Source organism: Octopus bimaculoides, chromosome 18 (assembly GCF_046866305.1).
Source record: "Octopus bimaculoides isolate indiv1 chromosome 18, ASM4686630v1, whole genome shotgun sequence".
Classification (NCBI taxonomy): domain Eukaryota; kingdom Metazoa; phylum Mollusca; class Cephalopoda; order Octopoda; family Octopodidae; genus Octopus; species Octopus bimaculoides.
The window spans coordinates 2,706,371-2,727,678 of NC_142945.1; the positions used below are offsets into that span (position 1 = coordinate 2,706,371).

The following is a 21,308-nucleotide window of genomic DNA, read 5'->3' on the forward strand; positions in this document are numbered from 1 at the left end:
ATATATATATATATATATATGTATGTATGTATACATATGTATGAATATATATGTATATATATATATGTTTATATATGTATATATATTCATATATATATAATATATACACACCCATACATACATATAGACACATGCATCAATACACACACAATTATATATACACATGTACATGAAGCTATGTATGTACAAATGTATATATATAAATAAATATCTACAACAATATGTGTGTTCAAATGTAGTCCCTTTCACATTCCAGTCAAGGGGGTCGAACTATAATTTTCACCCATAAATAGCCTTTCATCGTGGTGGGTAAAATGCTTAAAGTCACCATTACATGTTCATCTTGTATTTACCCTGGAAATAAACAGAAGTAAGTTATATAAATCACGCTTTCATCGGTCGGGTACATATGTATTTTGATAAGGGAAGCTAGGGTGTGTGTAGAAGCATCTACTGCGTGCAAAGTATTAGTGGATATGCATGTAATGTGTGTGTGAGTGCATGCATGTATGTGTATATATATATGATTTCATTAAAAGAATGATTTCCTTTCTTCTGAAAACTGCAGCCAAGCTCTGACTCTCAGAGTAATGGCTATAATATAACAGTTACCCAACATCACTAAAATTATAACTCCTATTTTGTCTGATCCAGCAGCAGGTTACTCTGGAGTGTTTTGGTGTTTAGTGAGTTCTTAAGACAGACTTTTTCTGGTCTGGATATTTAGCAATATCTCAGAAAGACTCTGATGGGATTACTGGATCAAACAAAAGAGAATTATTATATTCTATCATGGTACTGCACACTTTTTCTCTCCAAAGTTTCTCATATAAATATTTCACATGATATTGTGATTGACCAGACTATCAGATGTTGTTATACACTGCTGGTCACAATGCACTTTTTATCGTGTTCGTTTTCAAATGATGTTACTCCACTGGCAAAGCAAGCAGGCCAACATTCCTCCCTGACCGGAAGGCCGGTCAGGATGACCCATTTACAGGTGAGTGGACTGGAATAATGTGAAATGAAGTGTTTGCTTAAGAACACAATGTGCAGCCAGTCTGGGAATTGAAACCGTGATCTTATGGTCATGAGTTCAACACCCCTAACCATTAGGCCACATGCCTTTACACACACACACACACACACAAACTGGTACAATAATAATCATTTTGACCTCATGCCATTATCATCATCATTGTTTTTATGTCCACTTTTCCATGCCTGCATGGGTCAGACAGAATTTGTTGAGGTGTTTTCTGTCACAAGCCCTCACCTATTTTCAGAGCAAGGCCATATTTCCCCCATGGCCAGACATATTTTTTCACAGAAGACTAGAAATGAATGACACTGCTTGTAAGACGGTGATGTTTGTTTACGACTTATGATGTCAAGACAAGGAGACGCACACACACACACACACATACATACTGACTGATACAAGTAAAACATTGTTCATCAATTTAACACCGATTTCAAAGACTGAAAGATTCCTGATGTTAACTTGTATTTTTTGTATTTTGTAATATCTTGGGAGGGTTATTAGGCCAATAATAAACACACACACTTGTTCAGTTTTACTTCTGTATTATTTGTCAATTTCCATTACATGAGAATGTATTTGAGGTTATATATATCTATGACCAGATGAGGCCAAACTATACTTTATTATACGACTGGTCCCTCTAACCTTAGTTATATGTACATACGTGCACATACATTTGTTTGTATGTCCATTTTTCCACCCTAGCATAAGTTAGACAAATATATTATTGGGGTATTATTTTACAGCTGGATGCCCTTCCAGTCACTAATCCTTATCAACATTTTACATTAGTGGTCACTTAATCCACATGTCTCCGAAGGTGCAAAACTAGCAGACAATTTGTGATAAATGACACACACACACGATAGGTTTCTTTCAGTTTTTGACCACTAAATTCCATGACAAGACTTTGGTCAACCTGGAGCAATAGTAGAAATTACTGCACCAAGTTGTTGTGCAATGGAGTTGAACTAGAAACCACGTGACTTGGAATGAGCTTGTCAAGTACACAGCCATGTGAGTGACGAGCCTGAGGCAGGCTCTTGGCTAGCAGACCATCAAAGATGTTTTAACCATGACAATCTGATAGCTTGTTCAGTAGTGATGGTCAATAGGATTAGTATATCAGTGGCTGTTGCTGTTGTTTAGCCGCAGGTCAGCTGTGATCACACAAATCTATAATAAAAGACAGTTCGTCCATGGCCATCCTGTTTTTTTCTACACGCATATTGATGGTCAATAGAATTGATAAATTGGTCATTGTCAGAAGAACTGGTACACTTGGGATGGTCAAAGAATGAAAATATGCAGCTTTGTTTTAAAGAGAGAAAATGGAGAGAGACAGAGAAAATGATAGAAAGAAAGAGAAAGAAAGAAGGGGGAGAGAGAATGAGAAAGGAGAGAGGGAAACAGAGAAAGAATGATAGAAGGGAAAGAGAGGGACAGAGAATGACAGAGGAGAAAGAGAGGGGGAGAGAGAAGGAAGGCAGAGAAAATGGTAGAGGGAGAGAGAATGATACAGAGAGAAGGAGAGAAAGTGATAGAGGGGAGAGAGAATGATTGATGAGAGGGAGAGAGAGAAAGAAAAGGAGGAAGAGGAAAGGAAAAAAGAAAGAATCTGGTTTTAAATGCCAAAAAGCCTTTTTTTCTTTTCCGCTCTTCATCAATTTTTCTGAAAGTATTTCTCTATATTTTTATTATTGGTTCCACCCAGTCTCCCAGTTCTGTAGACATGATATGGAATGGTGAAGCTAGGGGTTAATGGGTGGGGTGACTAGAACTTTGTGGTTTATTATTAATTATTTAACAAGTTAACTTTCACTAATTACAAATATAGGCGTGACTGTGGAGAAAGTTTGCTTTGCAACGACATGGTTTCAGGTTCAGTCCCACTGTGTGGCACCCTGGGCAAGTGTCTTCTACTATAGCCCTGGGCCCACCAAAGCATTGTGAATGGATTTGGTAGATGGGAACTGAAAGAAGACTATTGCGTATGTGATTGTCCCCCACCACTGCTTGACAACTGGTGCTGGTTTGTTTACATCCCGTAACTTAGCATTTTGGCAAAAGTGACCAACAGAATAAATACAAGACTTGAAAAAAAAAAAAGGACTGGAGTTGATTCATTTGACTAAAAATTCTTCAAGGCATTGCACCAGCATGGCCAGTCTAATGACTGGTACAAGTAAAAGATAAAAGATACTCAATATTTTCATTGTTTTGTTTTGTTCTCAGAAGTTAATTGCGTTTAGTGTTTAATTAGAATTGTCAGAATAACAGTTTTGGTTCTTATATACATAAATATACATGCACGTATACATATATATACTATACATGTGTATATACACATACTATATATGTAGATTTTATATACAGAAATAATTTATTCTCAGACGCAATACAATAGCATGAACAGGATAACCTATTCATATATTGCAGAATAATTCGTTACCGTCCAGCCATGAAACTTGAACTCACATCCCTGTGATTACATGTCAAGTGCTTTACCTTTAAGCTAAACTGCCCAGTAACAAATTCCTCTGCAATTTTAGGATTTATAAATCTAGTTTTATAAGACGCCAACGTTAAATTCAACTTACGATGTAAGTAAACAAAGTTGGCTTTAGAAGCGTTGAGATGTAATGAAAGATACGGAAATAATTTATTCTCAGACGCAGGATAATGCTAATACAATAGATTGAACAGAATAAACTATCGATATATTGCAGAAAAATTCGTTACCGGCCAGCCCTGTATATATATATTAATAAACAAGGGTACAAAATAGTGCCAGCATTGCTAGAAATAAGCACCTTTCCATGGTGAGGTGCTTTTGCTCGCTCCCTCACCTTTTCAACTCATGAGGTCAGTGCTTTGTGTTGCTATCAGAGTCATTTTTGACTCTTATTTCTAGCAATGCTGATAGTAATTTGTAACCTTGTTTGCCTTTAGGTCTTAATTTCATTCTCTAAACATACATATAGGCTCACACATACACACAAACACAAGTACACACATGCACACACAGACTGTCTCTGTCTTTCTCTCTCCCCCATACACAGAAAAGACATTATTTCGAATAAAAACTGAATCATCATTTTGAAATTAAAACAAAACAAACATTGGGAAAAAAAAATGGAAAATAAAAAATAAAAACAATTTATATAAAAAAAACCCAACAAAACAAAATGAAAAAAGCAAAACAAAATAATAAAAATAAGCCAAAGCAGTGAAAACTGGGAAGAGTTAGGGTGGTGGTGGGGGGAAGTCTTTTAGTATATTCTACGGGGTAAGCCCAGCTGGAGCAAATCTCATGTGGGGGAAAGCAAAGCAAAGCAGAAGAATAACATTTTATTGACCCCGAGAGGATGAAAGGCACAACTGACGTTAGCAGGATTTGAACTCATATACCACTGCACCCACCTGTCTTAGGTGTCAATATTACAAGACAATGAGAGAACCCCTAGTTTTAATGTCTTAGAAACAGCAGCCAAATCTTCCTCCCTTTACGTCTTTATCTGCTTGCTTCAGTCATTTAGACTGTGGCCATGCTGGGGCAGCACCTTGAAGAATCTCAGTTGAACAAATCGACCTCAGTACTTAGTTTTTTTTTTGTTTTTAAGCTTAGTATTTATTTTATTGGTCTCTCTTGCTGAAACGCTAAGTTATGGGGATGTAGACACACCAACACAGGTTATCAAGTTGAGGTGGGGGACAAAGACACAAAGACATCACACACGTATGTATATATATATATATATATATATATATATATATATATATATATATGTATGCATGTATGTATGCATGTATGTATATATACATGTATGAATATACATATATATATGTATGTATATATATATATATATATATATATACATACACACACACACGTTTTACAGGGAAGGGAGAGATGTCTGAAGATGTAGACTGTGAGTCTTAAGAAGAGTAGGAACATACAAACAAAACAAGGATGACTGTATTTTCACTAAAAGACAGGATGGCCATGACAGGAACACGTGAGACTATGGCTCTGTTGAATCAGATACAAAACCGAAACAACAACACCTTTATATTTAACAAAAAACCCCCAGAAAAATAGTAATTCTGGAACATTCTGAAGCTGAGTCATTTGTTTCTTAACATATAAGGGCCAAGACTGGAAGGTAATGCAATTTGAACTCAGAACCTAAACAATAAAAGTGAATAAAGCAAAGTATTCTATTCTCAGCTGTTCTTAAATAATATCATCCATCACCAAAGGCTTTTAAAATAATAACAATAATAATCTTTTCTATGATAGGCACAAGTCCTGAAATTTTGTGGGGAGGGGACTAGTTGATTACATCAACCCCAATATTCGACTGGTACTTATCTTATCAACCCCAAAACGATGAAAGGCAAAGTCAACCTTGGTGGAATTTGAACTCAGAACATAAAGATGGACAAAATGCTAAGCAGCACGTCGTCCAGCATGCTAACGATTCTGCCAGCTCACTGCCTAATAATAATAATAATAATAATAATAATAATAATAATAATAATAATAATAATAATAATAATAATAATAAATAATAATAATAATAATAAATAATAATAATAATAATAATAATAATAATAATAATAAATAATAATAATAATAATAATAATAATAAATAATAATAATAATAATAAATAATTCTTTCTACTATAGGCACAAGGCCTGGAATTTTGTGGGCAGAGATAATTACATCAATCCAGTGCTTGACTGGTGCTTATTTTATCCACCCAGAAAGGATTTTGTCTGACATACTAACAATTTGAATATTAATAACAATTTCCAATTTTGGCAGAGGGCTAGCAGTTTTCAAAAGGATGGGGAATGCAACTACATTGACCCTAGTACTTGACTGGAAGTTATTTCATTGACCCCCCCCCCACCCACCCAAAGAATGAAAGACAAAATTTGAGCAACAAACATAAAAATGGACAAAATGCTGCTAAGCTTATGTCCAGTGTGTTAACAGTTCTACCAGTTCATCACCACATAATAATAATAATAATAATAATAATAATAATAATAATAATAATAATAATAATAATAATGTTTAAAATTTTGGCACAAGCCATCAATTTTGGTGGGATGGGATTACTCCATACCATTGATCTCAGTGCTTAGCTGGGACTTTATTTTATCAACCCCAAAAGGATGAAAAGCACAGTTGACCTCAACAGGATTTGAACTCATAACATAAAGAGCTACATGTAATACCACCAGGCATTTCCCTGATGCTCTAACAGTTCTGCCAAGACAGATAGATATAAGGGGTGACATTTGGAGGGAGGGGGGGGAAGAGTTGATAAAATCAATCCCACAGTATTTAACTGGTATTTATTTCACTGACCCAGGAAGGCTGGCAGATAAAACCAAACCTGACAGAATTTGAACATCAAAACAATGACGCAGAATATCCTAAGGCATTGAATTAGGTGCTCAGAAGATTTTTCCCAAGTGATTTGTCTCAGGTGAGTTGCACCTGACATGGAAGACTAGGGGAGGGAAGGATAAATATGCCCAGACGATAATGGAAGAAAGCAAGAAAGAATAACACATATATATTCCTCACTTGCAGACTTGCCCCCTTTCAACACCTCCCTCACTCCCCCACCATCAATGTGCAACAAAGAAAATGTGAAGAACAGCAGAATGTTAGTTTATAAATGAGTGTGACAGGAGAATGACTGAAGCTCAAGATAGGCTAGGCCACAGTTAAATGAAAGGAAAATGAGGAAGAGGGGGAGGAAAGCTTCAATGACAATGCAAATGACGATGAAAATAACGATGAAAATGACAATGATGATGACAAGGATCAAAAAAGCTTAAGGTTTAGCCAAAAGTGTGAGTGGTGAAAAGATGTGACATGAAAAACAGAAAGCTTCGTATTACAATGGAATTTGCAACGAGGAGAACATGAAGAATGGCAGAACGTTAAGTTTTTATAAATATTGAATGTAAATTGAGAACGACAGAAGCTGGAGAGTTAAGCCAGGTTGGTGGTTATGTGAAAGGACAAAGAAAACAAAAACAATGATGACGAAGAGGACGACAAGGGGGGAGGAGGAAGAGGAAGTTTTATATGATGGTACAACAACTACAACAACGATGGTGAACAACGACAAGAACAAAGCTGAGGTTTGCCGATAAGAAAAGTGAAAAGGAGGAGTGACAACAGCAACAGAAAGCTATCTCCACAATGGAATCATAGTTCCTACCCTGACTGACATCTCTAGTCTTGAAGAAGAAGAAGCTGGTGTTCTAGCACTCTTTGCTGTTGCCCGTTCCACTTGTCCGGCAGAGCAACGGTATTCGTCGCGAGACAAGCTCGCTACACAGACTGAGCCAAGAGTAGAAGAGGAAGAACGAGAAGAATAAGAAGAATAAGAAGAAGAAGCAGAAGATGATGATGATGAAGGCGGTGGTTGCCCTTTGACATTAGCAGAAGTATTCGGAAGTTGACGAGATGACCCGGAGGATTTAGCGCCACCCCGAACAGGATTTCCTGCAGAAACAGAACGCTTCACCATCTTTGGTTGGGTGGATTGGGCAGGATTCATCGGATTGCTAGTTACCTTCTGCAGGCTTCCAAGACGTTTCTCACACATTCCTTTCACTTCTTCTTTCCGTTTAAGCAGATCTTGTACAATTACCTGAAGAGAGAAAGAATGAAAGACAAAAAAAAAAAGAAAAGAAAATAAGATTTATGAAAGTGGAAGACATTCAAACACCAGCATCCCAAATTATATCTATCTATCTATCTATCTATCTATCTATCTATCTATCTATCTGTCTATCTATATATATACATACATTTATATTGGGTCATCCCATAAATAATGCAGTTTTTCAATTGCAGGAACTAAAATTCAGATGGGGACAGGTTAAACATAAAATTCTCAGAAAACAGAAAGCCAGAAAGAACCAACTTTCCTTAAAAGCCATTCTCAGGATTTCTTTATTCAACCCTGGTTGATAAATGATTCCAACATCAGTCAGGATTTTTATTCTTTAAGTACCATATTAGGTGTTCTGAACATACACACAAAACTACAGGATTTTGATGTATGGTATTTGCTGCCTTGCTGCTATGTCCTTACAAGAGATGTTGTTATAAGACAGGCTCTGGAATATTTCCATAAGGAAAGCTCTTCACATGATGCACTTTGTTACTGAAGTAACAGAGTGGAGACTGAAATGATTCAGCTATGCAATAGGATGGTCACTCAATTGTCACTCAGTAGTGCCAGTTGTCTGCTAAGACTTCCCTAAACACTTGACCTTCACTTTAATGTTAGATTCTTTTTATTTATAACTGAACATAAAAACTGTGTGTGTGTGTGTGTCTTTATATATATATATATTGTTTGTATTTCTGCTATACATAGAAGGGTCACTCAATATAGTTAAAACATTTATTTTTACATGGAAAATGTCAGTGATTTTGAATTTTCAACATTTTTTATAGGCTTTGCTAAATTTTCTGACACTTATGACAGATGAAACTTTAAAATCACCAACCTTTCCCTTGCCTCATATATATATATATATATATATATATATATATATATATATATATATATATAAAACCATAATACAGTGTTACTGTAGCCATCTTATACAAAGTTGTCTGTAGACATTTTTATAAATAAATGGAAGAATGTCTTACTTTCATATCTGAATTCATTATACCCTCAAAGAGTGTCCGGAACTCTTTTGGATTACTTAAGTTGAGATTCTGGGCTGAGTGTAAAAACTCCCTGATCTCGTAGGCAGCTTTCTCTGCTCCCCCTTGAGTATGAAATTTTTCAATTTGTTGATCAGCTAATAAGTCGAGACCTCGGTTACACCATTTATTGGCCTGAAATTAAACAACAAATCACAAACGACCACATTATTTATCATCATATATCACTATAATTCTTAATATAATTCTTCATAATTTATATTTGGTTTTACATTATTAGAGTAAATAATTTGTTTACTGGAGTTATAAAACTAGAGCCATGAACTCTTGTTGAGTTCATTAGTTCAGGATACCTTTGCCTGAGGAGACACAATGATGTCAAAACACAAGGTGTGTGAAAGTCCCTTTACATTGAGAAATTGAATGTGTTATGAACACATGCTGTTTATAAAGAAGTTGTTTTAACTGCTGCAGCAGTTAACATATAATGAGGATAGCTAAGAGAAATTTCTAAGCTCTCCACCTCAGGTATCTTAGGGGCTACTTTTCTAAATTAACCAATTTGGTACCAAGTCAGATGAAATTGTCCTTAGATCTTTGATAACTTCCTGTTTTAAAGTGATCTAAAAGTAAAAACTTTGATCAAAATGTTCATTTATTTTCCAAACACCAACTCAATAATAACAAATTTATTTTAATAAATTCTCCATTATTTTCAAACTTAAATGAAACAAAGGCAGTGTTTTTCTACAGAAATGTAGTAACAGGAGAGTTAAAGAGATCTAAATTTCATGCTAACTTCACAATAATTTATGTTCCAAACACTAGCTTTTATAATGACAAAATTATTTTATTAAATTCATTATTTTCAAAATTAATTCCAACAGAAATAAGGTGATAAAAGGGTTCAAATTTTTTTTTTAAATTCCAGACTATTCAATATGCATTTGTTTTTGAAGTCAAAGACTGCAAGTCGAAGTGGGATAATGGCACTATGGCTTAATGGTGGTGTTGATAGGATTATGGCCAAAGAGCAAAAGTGCAGGGATACTTACACGATCAATTCTATCGTGGAGATCACGAGCCTTATATAATATGTCCCTCCTCTGTTTTAACATTCGCTTATATTGATCTCGGATACGTTGAAGCTCAATGTATTTTGGTTGGATGCTGTCTATTGCATAGTGGTCGTCCCTTATAAGCTGTTCCCCGGTGCGGCATAACCGATCTGTTGTCTCAAAGTTTTTCTGGAAGAAGCAATAAAAGAATTAAATACATAACTATGCACACCCATACATAGACATACCAATACATACACACACACACACACACATAAATACACACACATATATACACCCATACATACACATATACACACACCCATACATACACACACATATACACACACCCATACACACCCATATACATACACATGTATTAATAAATAATTTTTAACATTTCATTTGTTGTCAATGGAGTTTGGTCAGAAATATGTTCTGTTAGAAATTTAAATAAAGTTGTTGCTGTTGTAGGCTACGAGAAGAAGTTCGTTTTCCGATTGCTTACTAAATGAAAATGAATGACAAACACTCTCCTCAGATGCATAAAGATAAATGTACTCACATAAACAGAGAGAGAATGAGAGAATAACATTAAAATATCTGATGTCAGCATTAAATCAGCCATGCCAAATAGGCAGTGCCAAAACAGCTATGCCAAAATGTCTCAAACCCTTGGAGAAGAATAAAAAATATCAACCGAAAACACTGTAAATACCCAAAATGCCCAGGGCTGCACTTGGAAGGGTAGTAAAAGCATAGAAATAGAAGTATGGGAACAAAAAACAAAAAGATATAATCATCTACCTTTGCTTTTTTCTCAAATTCTTCAAAATCTCCAAAAAGTCCGTCCAGCCGCAGAGAGGATTCTCCTATGTTTGACATAGAAGATTCTAAAAACTCTAGGTTACGTTCCGAAGCATATTGGATCTGGAATAAAAGAGAAATTTGTGGCATTAAGAAAATGTTAGAGATATAGTTATACAGAAATATTTCTGTTTATGTATAAACATGCCTCAGAATGGCCACAGCTGCCTGCAACTAATAGAAGAATACACCAAATATTCAACATATAGTGCAGGAGTAGCTGTGTGGTGAGTAGCTTGCTTACCAACCACATGGTCCTGGGTTCAGTCCCACTGCGTGGCACCTTGGGCAAGTGTCTTCTACTATAGCCTCGGGTCAACCAAAGCCTTGTGAGTGGATTTGGTAGATGGAAACTGGAAGAAGCCCGTCATATATGTATATATATATATATATATGTGTATGTATGTATATATGTATGTATGTATGTATGTATATGTACGTATATGTTTGTGTGCCTGTGTTTGTCCTCCCAACATCGCTTGACAACCGATGCTGGTGTGTTTACGTCCCCGTAACCTAGCAGTTCAGCAAAAGAGACCGATAGAATAAGTACTAGGCTGACAAAGAATAAGGTTTGGTGTCGATTTGCTCGACTAAAGGCGGTGCTCCAGCATGACTGAAGTCAAATGATTGAAACAAGTAAAAGAATAAAAGAATATATTTAAAGATATCCAATAAGAAACAAGTGTGTGTGTGTGCATGCGTGTGTGTGTGCGTATGTGTGTGCTGAGTAAATATATTTATGTGTAAGCCTATTTAACTGCAAACATGTTCCATTCATAAATATACCTAATTATAAACACACACACACACATGCAAGAAGCTTTGTACATGGATGCAAAATCAGAAATGCCATTTACAATGAGGAAGAACAAGGAGATGGCAATCAACTGTGAAGATGGATCAATCACTGAGCATGTGTGTGTGTGTGTGTGTGTGTGTGTGTGTGTGTGTGTGTGTGTGTGTGTGTGTGTGTGTGTGATATACAAATAAACATTTATGTTAATTTATTAAAATATATCTAAAAACGAACAAGTTTATAAATATAAGATGAATTTATTTTCAAACGTATTTATTTCTCTGAAATCACCATCAAACAGCCAACGACAATGGCTAAAATATGAGAGGTCATTAAAAAAAATAATGACAACATCTTTGATAACACACACAGACACAGATGCACACACAAAGAACATCGGTGCTTTATTATTAAACAGTTTGTACAAGAATATTTGTCTCAGTTCTCGACCAATCATCATTTATTCATAACTGCAAATGGACAGTGTCTGACAAGTTAATACCAAGTGATCTCCCTTGAATACCAAATCAAAAGCAAGTTAAATGAAGCAAAACCACCGCCGCCGCCGCCCTCCCCACTATCGCCACCATGTGACAAGCAGCCATCTTGCCTTTCACTACTGTTGTTTAAAAGCAATCAATATTTATATTTGCGGACAGAGAAAATGTCGGCCATAGCAGCATGCCTAACAAGCAAGCTTTACTATAAACCTGTTCACTAATTCATCGTTGGAATAAGCTGGAATTGGGAAAATATCATGGGGCTGATGGTAAATTTGATATTTAGTGCCAGATGCATTTTGTGAAGAAAAAACCCCCAAAAAAACCAGTAATGATATATGAGCTAATGAAGGAGCCCCTATGTGGTCAGTTAATTGCTCTAGAAATGACAGCTAAATATCTCTCAACTGACATTCTACTGTATGAAGTAAATTTTTTTTAAAATTAAAGACACATTTGATAATGTAGTCTTAGATATGCTATGTCTGAATAAAAGATAGAATGAACACTGATGGAATTTCCTTTGATTGGAGATAGATGTGCCAGATTTTGGCTAATTTAACAACAACAACAATAATCTGTGGTGAAAGTCAAGGAGAGATTGTCAATGCAGTTAGTTACTCACAGGCCTGCACCTAACACTGAACAGGCTGAAACCCAAGGCTACAACATCTAGGGGCTGTCAGAGTCCTTTTAAAAGGGGCCTTGCTACTGGGGCATCCTACAAATTCTCTTATATTTCATCTTTTACTGGTTTCAGTCATTAGACTGTGGCCATGCTGGAGCACTGCCCGAAAGGGTTTTAGTAAACGAATTGACCTCAGTACTTATTTTTTAAAAGTCTGGTACTTATTCTATCATTCTCCTTTTGCTGAACTGCTAGGTTACGGGGGATGTAAATACAAAAACAATAGTTGTCAAGCGGTTGTCGGAAACAAACACAAAGCTACCTACATACATATGTACGCACATACATACATATATAAAATGGGTTTCTTTCAATTTCTGTTGACCAAATCCATTCACAAGGCTTTGGTCAGCCTGAGGTTATTGTAGAAGACACTTGTCCAAGGTGCCATGCAGTGGGACTGAACCCAGAACCTTGTGGTTGGGAAGCAAACTTCAGAGTTATGGTGGCACCTCTTTATCTAAATATGATAGTGGTTACTTGAAGTAGCAACTAAACCTCCCTCAAACCACTGCTGTTTTATAAAAGGAAGGACATGTTATAGCTAGTTCATGAGAAAACTAGCAGACTGAATGTGGTGTGGAGAAAATGAATTGATAAAACATAAAATATGGATTAATATTATTATTTTTTTCCCCCGATAAGTGGCAACATCGTTAGTTATATTATGTGGTGTTTGTTCAAGTTATTCACATGCTGAGTTCAAATCCTGCTAGGTTGTCTTCACCTATCATCTTTCCAGGGCCAGTGAAATACTGTGGTCAACATAGTCCAGTGTTTCCTTCATCCAAAATCTGTGGCCTTCTGCCTTATTTAGAAACATTCTTATATTTCTGCTTTTCACAACATGGGTTTAAGTGTTATGCTTTCAAAGACTTTGACTATGGAAGGACGTCGAGAACATAATTGAAGAAATCTTTAACAATGAAACATATCTGAGGGTTTCTCTTTCTGTAGCTTTAACTATGGAGGGACATCAAAGGCATAAGTGAAATGTTGACCCCTTCAAAATTTAATTACTCTTAATTGTGGAAAGCAGTTTTATATACCAAGCTATCTTTTGTTGAGGAATGTCATGTTGGAATCTTTGTTATGTTGACGTATGTCAAGTTTAATGAGGAGGAAATGTGACTTGCAGAAAATGCCAATTCTATTTTTTTGGTAAATAGCATCATTACTGGAATGACCATGAAATTTAATTTTGCAGTTAAATGTTTAAAATACTAAAACAATGGAAATTTATAAATTTATGAACCAAAACAAGAAAAAGTTTATAACAAATGGAATTTCTATGGACACACACAATCAGTAATGAACACACACATAAACAGTAATAATATACACACAAGCAATAACACTCAGATAGATGCAAGTATATATACACACACAAGCAATAACACACACAAGCACCAACACACACACACAAATGTTTATAATAAGAATAATAAAAAAAAACTTACAAGTTTAAATTCCTCCTCAAATTGCCGTAATTGTAAACATTGACGAAGTTTATTCTCATGTCGTCCCCAGAACATTTCAAACTGGAGTTTATTCTGTTCTAGTTTAGTTAGTAACCTAGTAAAAAAAAAGATGCAACAATAACACAGACCAATTAAGCAAATTAGTCAAGTTAATTAATTAAATGAGACAATGACGACCTTAGTTTAGTTTGACCAGTTCAGCGAAGCCAAGTATGACAATGTTCTTGTCACCGTCGTTGTTGACACCACCGTCATCTTTGTCCTCGTTCTCACCATTGTTGTTGTTGTTGTTTGTATCACTTATTTGATATTTTCCTCTTCATTTCATTTTTTATTGATCTCATTCACTCTCTTTCTCTCTCTCACTCTCACTCTTTCTCTTGTTTACAGTGAAGCTTAGGCATGATGAAAGAAAATGGAACACCTATGTGGTGGAAAGACCCCACCCCCACCATACACTTTCTCCTCTTATCCCATACCAACATCATAAGATACACACGATGATGGTGATGATGATGATAGTATTGATGATGATGGATATGATGGTACATCTGCTGCTGATGGTGGTGGTGGTGGTGGTGATGATATTGATGACATATGAATATGCTTATGCTTGTTTGCAGATTTTCAAGTACACACCCACACACACATTTACATAAACTGGGCGATTGATTAACAGAGCTGTCAGGGTTTCAAATAAAACCTGTTGTGATATTTGTTTCCTCCAAAATAAACTTTACTTTTCATCTTTTGGGATGTTGATAAAAAAAATAGACCAGCTGGGTGATGGGGGCAGCCCTCTTTCTCCCTCTAGCTGTTACATGCTGGATGTTCCACTTAGCAAAGGAATGAAGGGTCTAGAAGGCACTCTGTGTCTACTGCTAAATGGGTACCAAACACAATTACTGAAAGAATGCTACATACTGCTGAGTCATCCAGGATTGCAAGTTGTGGCCATTGTTTAAGTGAATGTGTGTGCGTATTTATTTATTTATTTATTTATCTATTATCAGCTGTTTAGAGATGGGAATTGAGGGAGATACAGTGAGGAGGAGGAGGAGAGAGAGAAAGAGAAAGGAAGAGAGAGTGTGTGTATGTGAAGAATTTGGTAACGCAATGTCCTACCTCTCCAGTTCCACCACATGTACCAATTTCACCAACGGAATTTCCTGGCTATTTCCCTTCACACAATTGAGCAAAATTTCGCCGTGGTTAGTGGTACTGTTCAAATCATCAAGGAGCTCCTTTCGTCCCTGGATATGTTCCCGAATCAACGCCTCAGTCCCAGTAACGTCATTCGGGATTTCCGTTTCTTCGTATCGGGCAGCGAGTTGGTCGAGTGAGTGCGTGATGTCGCTGACATTTGTTGAAAATTTCTCACTTGCCTGATTAAAGAATAACAAGAAAAAAAAAAACAAACGTAAAAACTAGAATAGATGAGGCTCTCATGGTTATTTTGGCAAACAATGAGGAATTAGGAATACAACGGAGGGGAATGGAAGCAGAAAATATATTCAAAATATTGGCTTCAAGGCCAGCAATTTTGGGGGAGAAGCTAAGCTGATTATATTGACCCCAGTACACAACTGGTACTTATTTTATTAACCCTGAAAGGACAACAGGCAAAATTGACTTTGGTGGAATTTGAACTCAGAACAGAAAGATGGAGAAAATGCCACTAAGCCTGGCGTGCTAACGGTTCTGCCAGTTCACCATCCTAAATTTGATTTTTGTGGTTGCTGTAGAGAAATTTCAATGGATTGTTATTAGATCTGTGAATAAAAGGGGATAAATTAGGTTTATAATTAGAAAGATGTAATTTAGACCTTCACACGACACCAATAATACACCTACATAGAGTTTTAAAGAACTGAAGAACAGTTCTATGTTATGGTATTAAAGGTGAAATAGTCTGTGGAAGGAAACATGGCTGTTATGTTGAATAATCAAGGATGATGATAAAGAAGATCCTTCACTGGTTCTTTTACTGTATTAATAACATTTCTGAGGAAGGCATGAACATCTCAACTTCCACATATTTTATTTGTGATTATGTTAGATTCTTTATTTTACTGCTTCATGGCAAGAACTGACACTGATGTAACTGACTTGCCCCTCCCCTCAAAATACTGGCATGGTGTACCAAAATTAGAAAGAAGTATTCCACCAGCAGTCAGTAAATGAAATGAGTGCATGTATGACATGTCAGAATAAAGGAGCTGACTCTGTCATAAGTCTTAGTATTATACATAATCTTTGTAGATATTAGCAATGTGTAGGTGGAAGTAGGAGACTTGCTTAAGGCTTTATCACAATAAGACAGTTACTTACTGCTCTTTGCTCGATCCATTCCTTGTGGTCGTATTCAATTTCTCCACCCAAGTCTTTAGTGAGTTGGCTAGGATCAATATGTTCATGTAACTCTTCTTGGTTATTGCACATAACAACCTGCAGATATAAATAGAAACATATATGTGTACATATATATATATATTACACACATATTATATATATATACATACAGAGTTACTGCATATAAATACTCTGTGACATAAATATAGAGAGAAACATATACACATCACCTATAATCCTATACCTGGAGTGCATGTCTCAACACATCTCCATCAGAAAATTACTATTTGTTAATCTCACATCAAGAGATATTCAGCAACGGTACTTTGGAGTAAAGATTGTTTGCCAACCTAACATGGCAGTCCTGGTTTAGGACGAATGTTGCTGTAATTTAGCCCCAGAAGACATCGTCTCCAGCTGGGTATACAACACAATCTGTGTCCTTATATTTTCGAACAAGGGAATCTAGCACCCCTGCTCGAAAATATAAGGACACAGATCGTGTCGTATACCCAGCTGGAGACGATGTATCCTGGGGCTAAATTACAGCAACATTTGTCCTAAACCAGGACTGCCATGTTGGCAAACAATCTTTACATCCCCATCACTCTCTCTCTTTTCTTTTTCGACAGGGGTATTCTTGTATCACCTCTACTGCAAAACACCTGTCTCTTTTCTTCTGTTATACTTTTGTCGACTTGCACAAAGCCACCTCCTGCAATATCATATCATCATCATCATCATCATCATCGTTTAACGTCCGCTTTCCATGCTAGCATGGGTTGGACGATTTGACTGAGGACTGGTGAAACCGGATGGCAACACCAGGCTCCAGTCTGATTTGGCAGAGTTTCTACAGCTGGATGCCCTTCCTAACGCCAACCACTCAGAGAGTGTAGTGGGTGCTTTTACGTGTCACCCGCACGAAAACGGCCACGCTCGAAATGGTGTCTTTTATGTGCCACCCGCACAAGCCAGTCCAGGGGCACTGGCAACGATCTCGCTCGAAAATCCTACAGGAGCCAGTCAGGCGGTACTGGCAACGGCCACGCTCAAAATGGTGCATCTCATGTGCCACCCGCACAAGAACCAGTCCAGGGGCACTGGCAACGATCTTACTTGGCTTGCCGGGTCTTCTCACGCACAGCCCATTTCCAAAGGTCTCGGTCCGTAGTCATCGCCTCGGTGAGGCCCAATGTACGAAGGTCTTGCCTCACCACCTCAGCCCAGGATATATATATATATACACATATTATACTGCCTGACTGACACCTGTGCCAGTGGCACATAAAAAAAACCCACCATTCAAGTGTGGTTGATGGCAGTGCCGCCTGACTAGTCCCATGCCGGTGGCACATTAAAAGCACCATTCAAGCATGGTCGTTGCCAGTGCAGCCTCAGTGGCACGTAAAATGCACCCACTACACTCTCGAAGTGGTTGGCATTAGGAAGGGCATCCAGCTGTAGAAACTCTGCCAGATCAGATTGGAGCCTGGTGCAGCCTTCTGGCTCACCAGCCCTCAGTCAAACTGTCCAACCCATGCCAGCAGACACTAAACGACAATGATGATGATATATATGCATGTATGCATATATACACATGAATCGTAGCACAATGAGTTCCATCAGAAGCAGCGATGGACTGACAGCCTGTTCAGAGAGGAGATGCTTGTGCTCTTTCAGTTACCTGAGAGATCCCCAAATAAGATCTAATGTCATGAGCATGGAGGGGTGAAAAGCAGAGGTTTTTAGGTAGTGTCTATCCTCTCTACACTGGCCCAGTGATCTGACACTGCAAAGTGCCGTGCACCAAGACTGAACCTGAAACTTCATTGTTGCAAGGCAGGTTTCTTAACCACACACCCATGCCTCTGTGTGTGTGTGCGTGTGTGTGTGTGTATAGGTATGCATGTATATAAAATTTGATGTTTGGTGCTGTCATCACATTTGATATAAATCAATAGAAATAAGAGGAAGCTGGATGCTGTTACAATCAGCTTCCAATCATCTCCCCCCCTGCCTCCCCCATCATGCCGTATCCAACAGATAACTCATGGAATTTCTGACAGTTACATCTAACGCCTAGAAATATGTTCAAATACATTTACACACACACACACACACACACAGAGCAGTCAATTAAATTCCAAGTGTCTGTATAATATGTATTTTCAGAGCAGTAACAACAGTGAAGATATTTTATCAATGTTACAACAAGACCAATATGGAACACAACAACAACAACAAACTCCGTCATGACACAGCTAATGAGGACACTAATTACATCAAAAAATAGTGCTTGTCCCCTGGCAAATGTATACCTTCTCTCTCTCTCTCTCTGGGTGTATCACATACAAACAAATATCTCTCGCTTTATGACACACACATACACATAAATAATATATATGTGCATACATAATATCAATAATGCAATATATATACATAAATAATATATATAATGTATTTATAAAATAATATATGTAAATATATATATATATATATATATATATATATACATATAGGTTTGGTGATGCAAACGGGGGGGTGATGGGGGGTGGAAAGGACTCAAAACATGAGTGTGTGTATATATGATTTTATTTGTTTCAATCATTTGACTGGGGCCACGCAGGAGCACCACCTTTAGGCGAACAAATCAGCCTCAGGACTTATTCTTTGTAAGCCTAGTACTTATTCTATCCGTCACTTTAGCTGAACTGCTAAGTTATGGAGACATTAAACACACCAACATCGGCTGTCAAGCGATGGCTGGGAGACAAACACAGACACACAAACATATATACATACGACAGCTTTGATAAGTTTGATAAGTGCTAACATACAAAACTCTCGACTCATGAGTCACTGTTGCTTCTGCTAAATATTAATAATGAATATATATGTATGTATGTATGTATGTATGTATGTATGTGTATATGTGTGTGTGTGTGTGTGTATATCTATCTATATATATATATATACAGCGAGAGAGAGAGAAAGAGAGACATAGCTATGAACAGCCTTAGTTGTGTGTGTGTGTATGTGTGTGTGTCTATATCCCAATATATAGATGTGTGTGTACCTATCTATTCTCACTTCCTCACACTTTCTTCCATCCTCTCGGCCATCTTTCTAATTTCTCATATCTAACACACACACACATGCATACATACATGTGTAAGTAGAAAACACAACACAACACACACACACACTTCTGTCTGTCTCTGCTTGTCACACATTCTCCTGTTGCCTAGGGCAACAATCTCTGAGACTTGCTTCACAGCGCCACCTCTAAAAACATGTTTCCACATGTTTGTTCCATATATATTACAGCTAAATTCAATTTAACAACCCAGCAGTAAAGAAGTTAATGTGATGAAGAGTTACATGGCCATCACAGGTTTCCAATCCTAATGAGTTTTATCAGCCATCATGGCTGGCTTTCGACTGTGACAATTAACACAACAGCAAGGGGGGAAAAAAACTATTGGCAAATAAATAAATTAATAAATTAGTAAATAAATATAAATAAATATGAAATTAAAAATAAAAACAACTGTTTGAAATCTATATTAGTCTGGGTTACATAACAACTGTATATGTGTATATATGAATATACATTTATACATAGTTATTAATCTAAGTGTGGTGTGTGAATATATACATACACACACATACACACACACACACACACATATATATATATATATATATATATATATATATATATACACACCACACTTTGGTTATTGTTCTTTTGGACTAAGGCTGACATGGGGATAAAACAAATTGGTTATTCCACAATTATTTTGAGGGGAGGGGGAAGTCGATTACATCAACAGAACAGCCAGCTCATGAAATTAGTGTGCAAGTGGCTGAGCACTCCACAGACATGTGTACCCTTAATGTAATTCTGAGCGAGACTCAGTGTGACACAGAATGTGGCAAGGATGGCCCTTTGAAGTGCAGGCGCAATACACTTGCGCCAGCTGAGTGGACTGGAGCAATGTGAAATAGAGGGTCTTGCTGAAGGACGCAATGCACCACCTAGAATCAAACTCGCAATCTTATAATCATGAGCCAAATACCCGAACCACTAAGCTACATACCTTCACCACATAGATATATGTGTGTGTGTGTGTCTATGCATAACTACTTAGACACCTAAAACAATTAGCAAAAACCTGGTCCCTACAACCAAGTCCGACTTGATATTCCAATTGACAGCCAGAGTTTGCTTTAGTTCTTACACATGAATAAACATTTATGTACAGTTAATATTAACTAACCTCTGTGTGTTAGTGTGTGTGTGTGTGTGCGTGTGCGTGAGTTAATATCTCACTGTCATCGTTATTGTTTTGATGTCTCCCTTTCCATGTCAGTCATGTCATTTGACTGCGGCCATGCTGGAGCCCCACCTTTAGTTGAACAAATCGACCTCAGGACTTATTCTTTGTAAGCTTAGTACTTATCCTATCAGTTCTCTTTTGCTGAACCGCTAAGTTACAGGGACATAAATACACCAACATCGTTTGCCAAGCGATGGTGGGGGGACACACAAACATATATATATATCATCATTTAATGTCCATTTTCCATCCTGGCATGGGTTGGACGGTTTACTTGGGGTCTGGCAAGCCAGGAGGCTGCACCAGGTTCCAATGTGATCTGGCAGTGTTTCTACAGCTGGATGCCCTTCCTAAAGCCAACCACCCCGAGAATGTAGTGGGTGCTTTTTAGGTGCCACCGGCATGGGAGCCAGTCAGGTGGCACTGGCATCAACCATGTTTGGATGGT

General features: G+C 37.1%; 1 protein-coding gene across 50 annotated transcripts in view; it reads right to left on the reverse strand.

Moving 5' to 3' along the window:
- LOC106871531 (guanine nucleotide exchange factor DBS) overlaps nucleotides 1-21,308 on the reverse strand; it is a 179,665-nt gene that overhangs the window by 61,647 nt on the left and 96,710 nt on the right. For 33 of the 50 annotated variants that reach the window (XR_016244922.1, XR_016244920.1, XR_016244918.1 and 30 more), the window contains 7 exons: nucleotides 16,494-16,610; nucleotides 15,288-15,547; nucleotides 14,142-14,256; nucleotides 10,635-10,757; nucleotides 9,825-10,016; nucleotides 8,752-8,943; nucleotides 7,658-7,735 (listed from right to left, as the gene is read on the reverse strand). Coding sequence is in view for 31 of the 50 variants with exons in the window: in XM_089365633.1 (XP_089221759.1) it covers nucleotides 7,658-7,735; nucleotides 8,752-8,943; nucleotides 9,825-10,016; nucleotides 10,635-10,757; nucleotides 14,142-14,256; nucleotides 15,288-15,547; nucleotides 16,494-16,610 (1,077 nt within the window). In the remaining 19 variants the exon portion in view is untranslated. Of the gene's footprint in view, nucleotides 1-7,300; nucleotides 7,736-8,751; nucleotides 8,944-9,824; nucleotides 10,017-10,634; nucleotides 10,758-14,141; nucleotides 14,257-15,287; nucleotides 15,548-16,493; nucleotides 16,611-21,308 lie in introns of all 50 variants that reach the window. The other 17 variants (XR_016244906.1, XR_016244905.1, XR_008265927.2 and 14 more) reach the window with 1 other exon arrangement.